The 8,270-nt window shown below is 50.5% G+C and overlaps 1 protein-coding gene across 1 annotated transcript in view; it reads right to left on the reverse strand.

The window, feature by feature from the left end:
- Nucleotides 1–1,124: 1,124 nt before the first annotated feature.
- The window catches only part of LOC100480217 (apolipoprotein L3), a 20,185-nt gene continuing 13,039 nt past the window's right edge, over nucleotides 1,125–8,270 (reverse strand). The window contains 4 exon segments of the mRNA XM_034643943.1: nucleotides 1,125–2,265; nucleotides 5,147–5,273; nucleotides 6,262–6,369; nucleotides 6,552–6,594. Of these exon segments, the coding sequence (XP_034499834.1) occupies nucleotides 1,416–2,265; nucleotides 5,147–5,273; nucleotides 6,262–6,292 (1,008 nt within the window). The 5' untranslated portion in view covers nucleotides 6,293–6,369; nucleotides 6,552–6,594 and the 3' untranslated portion in view covers nucleotides 1,125–1,415.

Below are 8,270 nucleotides of genomic sequence, written 5' to 3' on the forward strand. Positions count from 1 at the left end.
TCCCCAAATCGTAGCGTGCTGGCATGCATCTTCTCAGGCTAATAGCCATTTAGTACGTGGCGGCGGGGGGCGGTTTCTGGGTGAGGCTTGTTCCTTGAATCCCCCCAGGCACCCCACCTCCCTCCTCAACTTCCCACACTGCTCACCTGGCACGGAAGAACAACAGGCCCGTGGAAAGAAACTAGGGGCTCGATTCCTTAACGCTGGGGAAATTCCCAATGCCTCCTTCTCTTTGATCCCAGTGCAGAAAATCCCTGGCCATGAGTCCTGAGGGACTACACCAGACAGCTACGAGAGGCTTTTCTCGCCTTTCCCCCCAGAATCCAATGGCTGGGCTGGTGAAGCCACAGGAACAAGGATGGCCAGGAGCCCCCTCCCAGAAATAGGGCAGGATGAGGGACTGGGAGGAAGGGAAGTCAGGTGGAGTCTGGGAAAGAAAGAAGGAAGAGAGAATCACATGACTCCATGGTGGGGAAAGGGAGGCCTTGAGGTGCTGGCATTCCACAAGGGAGCGAGGGAGCAAGGGAGGGAGGGAGAGACAGAGGGAGGGAGGGAGGGAGGGAGGAGGAGGAAGTCTGCGGCTTTCAGGGCTCAGTCCCTGCCCACCAGAAAAACACAGCCACCTGTCCCTTCAATCCCGGTTCTGGACACTGGCTGAGAACACACCCGTGTTCAGCCTAATGCCAGATGTACGCAAGCTTCCCATGGGAGTCCTGGTGGGGTCTGCGGGGTGCTGAGGTCTGAGGAGGACAACCAGATGGGAGAGCGGGAGCCCAGTGAGCACGGAGGAGGAGCAATGGAGGACTTGCTCCCCGAGATCTCAGAAGACAAGCCCATCGGGAGGGGAAGTCAGGCCTCCAGAGCCAGGCGAGCCCCACGTGAACACAACAAAGGCACAATGCATCAGTCTATTTATTGAAGCCGTCTGTAGAAGATAAGATTGGGAAAGCCACACGGAGCTGCAATACACTGTCCCCCCCCCACAAGTGATGAGGACACTGAGGCTCAGAGAGGCGGTATCTCTTTGCCCCAAGCTGGTCTATCTCCTCGACATATGGCAAGGTTCCTTGTCCTGTCACTGGCATCTGCTTTCTCTTTTCTATTCAACACCACCAACCCCCACCTTTTTTTTTCTTATTTCAAATCAACCACTTTTCCAAAACCACCTTTAGAATTTGTTTGGAACTTCAGCGGTCTCGCAGCAACGCCGGCCCCACAGATCAACAACAACTTGCCAAACGTTCCCCCCACCCTTGCGCCATTGCATGAACCCCTCCCTCACTGGGCTCAGTACAGAAATGCCCACCTCCTCAACACCCCAACCCAAAACCTTTATTTTGTGCTCTCTTCCCCTCTAATAAGGAACCTGCATGTCTTTGCCCCACACATGTCCCTGCTCCCTGCCCTGCTGGGGGTCATGGAGTCGGGCCCTCCGTCAGACTTTCATAGATCTTGGTGACTATCTCCAACTTGCGCTCCAGCTCCCGGGCATCCTGCCTCAGCTCCTCAGCTGACTCTGCCTTTGCCCCCTCCTTCAAGTGCCTTGAGTCTTTCACGAGGTTGTACACATCCATTGCAAGGAAGAGACCTGGGGTGGCCGCACCCATGATCCGGGCTCCTTTGCTTGTTGCCAGAGCAGTTCCTCCAAAAGCTTTCATCACCTGCCTGCCACTTTGAACTGAGACACTCTGAGCTGTCATGACGCCCCTGGCCTTGTCTACTAGGCTAGGTTTGACTCTGGCGAGCTTGAGGGCACGAACATTCTTTGCAGTGTTTTGTAGGCCTTGAAGGAATTTTCCTGTTGAGGAAAAAATTCAGGGTATATTGTCATGCAGAAGCCTTGCAGCTATCTCCCCTTCGCCAAAATCACTTGATGTCAGGCAACTGGCTTGGGCTATTGCGGACGACTCCCTTGAGTATTCCATGATACTGGTAGACACTTGGGTCACAGCGGCTGCGGCTCCCAGCCCCGCCCCAGCTGCCGAGAGTGTCAGACTGGTCCCTGCGGTGAAAGGTGCCAGACCCAGACCAAGGAGGGTCAGGACGCCAGATGCAACGCCAGCGGAGCCGGCTACCATGTTGGAGCGGGTGCAGTTCTTGTGTACCCTGTCAACATCATCTGCGAACTCGCGGAGCTTTCTTATACGCTCCTCAAGATCCAGTTTCAACTGGGGAAACGCACTCAAAAGACCCTCCCTAGACAGCTGATCGTCGGCCTCCATCTCCAGCCTGTCCAGACCTTCATGGACTGCATTCGCCTCCTCCCTGCAACAGTGAAGATCAAGAGATTAAGAAAAGCTGATCTGTATAGTGGGCTTCATTCCACCGATCCCACATAAACCACAGAATGTTTCCTGTAAATCAAATGGAAACGAATTTTACAAATGTGAGGACCTCGTTTTGCAAAGTTAAACACACTCTGTACATTGCTCATGCTCCGTCACACACGGTCCATCGGGGAGTAAGTCAGTCCATGTCATCTTAAGAAGCTCTTGAGTGGTGAGTACTGAATGAAGATGATTCACAGTCAAGGACAGGTCCACACAGTCAGGACCACCGTGTTTGTGGCCTGCGAACTCCGTAGATGAACAAAGGGACGTGGGTTGGAGCAGAAAAACCTTCATTTGCAGAATCTTCGTGTGTACTGAAGGACTAACCTCACCCACACAGAGGTCTGCCCTTTGCCCTTGGCATTGCGAAGTGATTGCTAGGCCCCACCTAGGATGTCAAGGGTCCTAGAACGATAGGACTGTCTTCCTTTGCCTGGGCCTTTGGCCACTGGCCAGACTCAGAGATGATGTATGATGGGGGCTTTGGGTCATGTGCTGTCAGCTCTGACCTAAGGAGGAACTAGAAACTCCTTAGTGTGACTTCCAGGGGGAGCTGAGGACAACAGGTCAGCCATTCGAGGAGCATGTGACTGAGCCCCAATAAAACTGTACACTGAGCATGGGCTGAAAAAGACTCTCTCCTTGACCAAATGATACCCGGGCTCATCTCTGCCCTCCTCTTGACTAGGCCTTGACCTTGGTCTTCTGTGCTCTGTTCTTGACAGCCTATCATGCCCAGTCTTAGCAAGAACCCATTGAGTCAGGTTAGCAGGAATCACCCCACCTTGATTCCTCCTCTTAGTGATTTCCCATCCCCTGCCCCTCCCCTGCCCCTTGACTATAAATTCCTAGCTGTCTTCACGGTATACTGAGGTGAGTCCCATCTCTCTCCCCTGTGACAACACTCTTGACTCATAGGGCATGAATTAAGTCTTTTTACCATTTTAATAAGTGGCACAATCATTATTCATACTTCCACCGTGTGACCTCTCCTGGTGGGCAATGCTCCACGTGCACTGTCACACACTGAATACAGGACAGTAAGGTCTCCTGAGGACAACGGAAGCACTGGAAACCCTCTGGCCCAAGTGTCTCTGTGGCTGATGGGAACCAGTATTCTTCCCTGTAACACAGCATAACTGACAGTGACAGCTCTCGCTGAGCTCAGTGAGTGCTTCCAGGGAATCATGCAAACACAGGGTGCTTTGGAGACACCCTCCCCAATTTGAAGTGTGTCCTGACAGTAAATGCAGTCTTAGGGATTGTGCTCTCAGACTTTGCAGTTTGGTTAAATCTAGGCACTTGGAACTTAAGAAAACAAAACCTCGGAGTGAGAAGGCACCTTATCGAGCATCTTGCTTGGTACCTGCTCTTTTCCCACAGCCTGATGTTCTCTGCTGGGCCCCAGCCACTGCCCCAACTGACTGCGAGGGACACCCACTACCCTGCTTCCCCTCAGACTCTCCAGCTCACGGCATGGACTCCCGAGCCACCACCCAGCTCATGACCTCACAGGTGTCACCAGCCTAATTCACACCTAGCTGGTACCCCAAGACCATGTGCAACTTTGTGACAACTCTTAAAGATGCAAGAGATTTTGGGAACCTTCTATATGAATCACTAATCTGGAAAAGACCTGCATTCTGGCACGTTAGTGGAGGAAGTACTTCCCTCTTTGGCGGGGACCACTGAGACTCAGAATCCCCCCAAAGAGTACAGAATGGCAGCTGCCCCCTGGAGAGCTGGAAGTTGTCACAAAGACACACTGCCTCATTCTATTGCTCTGGAGCTGCTCTATGTAGAAGAGAAGAGGCTTCCAAATGGTAATCAAGAACCACCAGGAATCAGACACGTATGGAGGAAACACCCCCAGGGCCCCGTATGCCCGGTGATGAGGAGATCAAAGAAGGGAGGGAAGAAATGATCCCTCTCCCAATCATAGGACCTATGCCAGACCCTGGACTCCTCAGGTTTTGTCCCTAGAGGGTCACTCAGTCCCAGCCCCGCTGCCCAAGCATACTAGTCCTCCACCAGTAGCCCCCATTGGCTTCCTGACCGCCAGCTCTGGCCCTGGTCCAGGTTTCCTGGGCCTTTGGACAGGATGACTGCACTTGGTTCCTCACCTTTGACCTTGCATTCATAATAAGGCCTGCGCCACAATCTTATCAGACTGAATTACTGTTTTCATTGAAAAAATGACAAATCTGAGACTCCAAGACATACAGCTCCAGAGCCCCAGAGCTGGGCACAGATGGAGTCAGGATCAAACCCAGCTCGGTCCAGTTCCACTCCAGCCTCTGCATCTCGTGAGCCAGCAGGATCCTGCATGTTGCTAGAACTCCGTAGATGGGGAGGGAAGGCTCTAGTCCAAATCCCCGGGTTTATAGACTGAGGTGTCACTGTTCTTCTCACTTGTCCCAGAGGAAGCCGTGCTAGGCCCATATCTCCAGGAAGAAGACCCTTGGACCCTGTCTCTTCTAGGCAATCTTCTAAAACGTTAACATTAACTGAGCACCTCCTATGTGCCAGTCACTATGCTAAGCCCTTAACATGCGTTATCTTCACTTCCTCATGATAAAATGGAGCAGATGAAGAGACCAAGGCAGAGACAGGTCTGCTTTGGGTTAAGGCCAAGGTCCCATCACTTCCCCTCTGCAGGTTTCACCTCTTCTCAATCCGAGGACATTCAATGCAGCGAATGTCAGGGAAGACATATTCCTCATGGATTGTTGAGAAGGAACGTACTCAACCCCAACCCCAGGGTACTGCCCCGCACAGACCTGCGTGACCATCCCGGGGCATCCCTGGGCCGTTACCTGGACAACGTGGCCTTAGCCACGAATCTCTCCCAGGCTTCATGGTTGGTCAGCAAGAAGTGCAGTTCCTCTCGGCTCACTGAGTTCTGGAAACACTCAATGACTTCCTCGACAAGTGCTTCGCTCTCTAGATGGAAAGGATAAAATGAAAGGTTGTTTAGTTTTTTTCCTTTTCCTGCTTCAGTAAGGGAGACAGGAAACCAGGGCTTAGCTTGAGGGAAGCAAATCTCTCTATTTATGGATTGGGGAGGATGGCGGGGAAATAGCTGAGAGCCGGTCTTGGCAGGTGTACTGAGGTCAATAGAATCCATTCCTGCCCACAGTCATATCTGGAAAGCAAGTGCTTATAGTGGGAACAGAGGGCAAATGCCCTCACATATCCCTAGGGGGCAAGGGCATCCTGGGGGAGGGGAGGTTTCTACCTGGCAATAACAGGTTCCAGGTAGAGGGGACACCAACAATACTTAGGGAGGACACATTTTATAAGAGGCACTGGCCCAAATCACAGAAACATATTATATTTGATCCTCATAACAACATAAGAAAATATTCTCATTTTACAGGGAAGGTTAAGTAAGGCACTCCAGGTCACACAGGTGGGAGGTGGCAAAGACCAGACTGCGGTCTAGGTCAGTGGCCCATTGACCCTCACTGAGCACTCAGGCTGGCACCAGGGTGACAGCTGGAGGGAATGGCCTTTGTTGTGAAGCCCCACAGTCATCGTGGGCCATGCTGGGGGATTGGACAGGGCAAGAGGGCAAGAGAAGCCTCCAAGGTTGCTGGTCTACCTTTTCCCCCTGTCCCGACTCAGGACCCCTTTCTTCCCTCCTTTCCCTTCTGCTGTCCCCAGCCTCCCTGTGGGATGTCCTGGCCTCACTTTTGGGCCATTTGATGGATTTGAAGGGTGGCACGGGGAGGGAGGAAATGAGCACCTCAGCCATGACCCTGAGAGGACAGGTGGGAGGGGTCCCTATAGACTCCTGTGTTGGGGACTCTCTTGACCCCTCTTGGGGGCTCAAGGAACCTCTTCAAAGGAATGATTCCTCTGTAGCTTAACTCAGCTAGAGGCACCCCTGCAATTCCAGGAATCATCCAGAGAAGTGGAAGTTGACTACCTGGGCTGAGCCCATGCGCTCCTGAGGTCATGGTGCCAGCAGTGGGATCTGACAGTTTCCCTACAGCTCGTGTCTGCGTCCCGCCTGGAAGGTGGTGTTGCTTTACCCCTGGCAAAGAGAGAACAAATCGTGGGGTCAAATGTGAGCCAGCTGTGGCAGCAGGAAGCAGCAAGGGGCCACATCTCTGGTGCTTCCCTCTGGGATGGATACAAAAGCCGAAGTACACTTTACCCGATGTGCTTGTCTGTCTACTGGCTTCTGCCATCGGATATTTAAGGAAACTTACTCACCTCACTCCAGCTCACTCCCAAGCCACGCCAGACTCATGCCGTCCTGTTGCGGCACAAGGAGAAGATAATCAGACAAGGAGACTGACATCTGAGAAGTTATAGAAGCAATACAACCAAACACAGAAGAAAAGAAGGGACAAATGGTCTGGAAATTCCTTGAGGTCAGGAACGTGTGTGTCTACTAATTGCTAAGAGTTAATACGGATCAAGTGTCTATGACAGGCAGGGCTCCTTCCGTGCTCCCTCACTGACCATCCTCACACCCCCAACGGGTGGGTGCTCTTGTGGCTCCCACTTGAATGGGGAAGACAGCAGCACCTGAACTTAAGTTAGTCCACGTGTTCACAACAGTGCTAGAGCCAGGACTTGAACCCGAGTGTCTCTGATCCAAATCCCATGTTTGTGATGACTGTGCTCTACTCCCTTGAATATACGAAAACATTTATTCATGTACAGTTGATTTTTCAACAACACAGGGGTTACAGGTACCGACTCCATCCCTGTGCGGTCAGATTGATACATAACTTCGGACTTTCCCAACACTTAACTACTAATAACCTACTCTTGACCAGAAGCCTTACCAATAACATAAACAGCTGACCAACACATAGTTTCTATGTTATATGTATTACGTACTGTATTCTTGCAATTCAGTAAGCTACAGAAAAAGAAAATGTTAAGAAAATCATACAGAAGAGAATGTACGTGTACAGTACTGTACGTATATTTAATGAAAAAGTCTGCATAGAAGTAGATCTGAGTTGGGGGCGCCTGGGTGGCACAGCGGTTAAGCTTCTGCCTTTGGCTCAGGGCGTGATCCCGGCGTTATGGGATCGAGCCCCACATCAGGCTCCTCCGCTATGAGCCTGCTTCTTCCTCTCCCATTCCCCCTGCTTGTGTTCCCTCTCTCGCTGGCTGTCTCTGTCTCTGTCAAATAAATAAATAAAATCTTAAAAAAAAAAAAAGAAGCAGATCTGTGTTGTTCAAGGGTCAACAGTATATGTGTTTATTTGTACATGACTCTTCTCATTCTACAGTGATGTCCTGCATCATGAACCAGTTTTTGTCTTGATTAATTTCCCCGTTCCACAGCTTCCCAAAGCCTGTGTCCTCCTTGATTTTGCAAGATTCTTTATCCCACAGGGCCTGGAGATCTGCTGAGTCCTGAGACAATCCTTACAGCTCTGCTATGGACTGCTGAGCCCTCCAGAATGTGCCCACTTCTCTCTGCTGTCCTCCGCCAACTTTGAACCTTACATTGCTTCTAATTCTTCACCTAATGATAGTGTGAACAACAATCTCCTTGTATAAAACTTTGCATTTTGCATTTGAGATTGTTCCCTTAAGACATTTCGAGAAACAGGATGACTGGGTCAGAAGGTATCACCACGTACCAATTTTTTCATACCTAGAACCACACTATTATGAAGAAAATTAAAGCAATTCACATTCACACTCACACTACATGACAGTGTCCACTGTTCCATTCTTACCAGTTCTTCATAGTCTTTAAAAAAAAAAAAAAGACCCTAATAGAGAGAGAATTTATTTTAGTTCTGTTATTCTCTTGCCATGGGAGATGAGGAAAGACAGCAAATGTTGATTACATTTAAGCATTAATATCTTAAGGTCACTTTTTTTTTTTTGAATCTCTATACTGAATTTGCAAATCAAAATCACAACCCCAAGGTCAAGAGTCCCATGCTTTTCCAAAGAAAA

The sequence above is a fragment of the Ailuropoda melanoleuca genome, chromosome 15 (genome assembly GCF_002007445.2).
Source record: "Ailuropoda melanoleuca isolate Jingjing chromosome 15, ASM200744v2, whole genome shotgun sequence".
In the NCBI taxonomy this organism is placed as follows: Eukaryota; Metazoa; Chordata; class Mammalia; order Carnivora; family Ursidae; genus Ailuropoda; species Ailuropoda melanoleuca.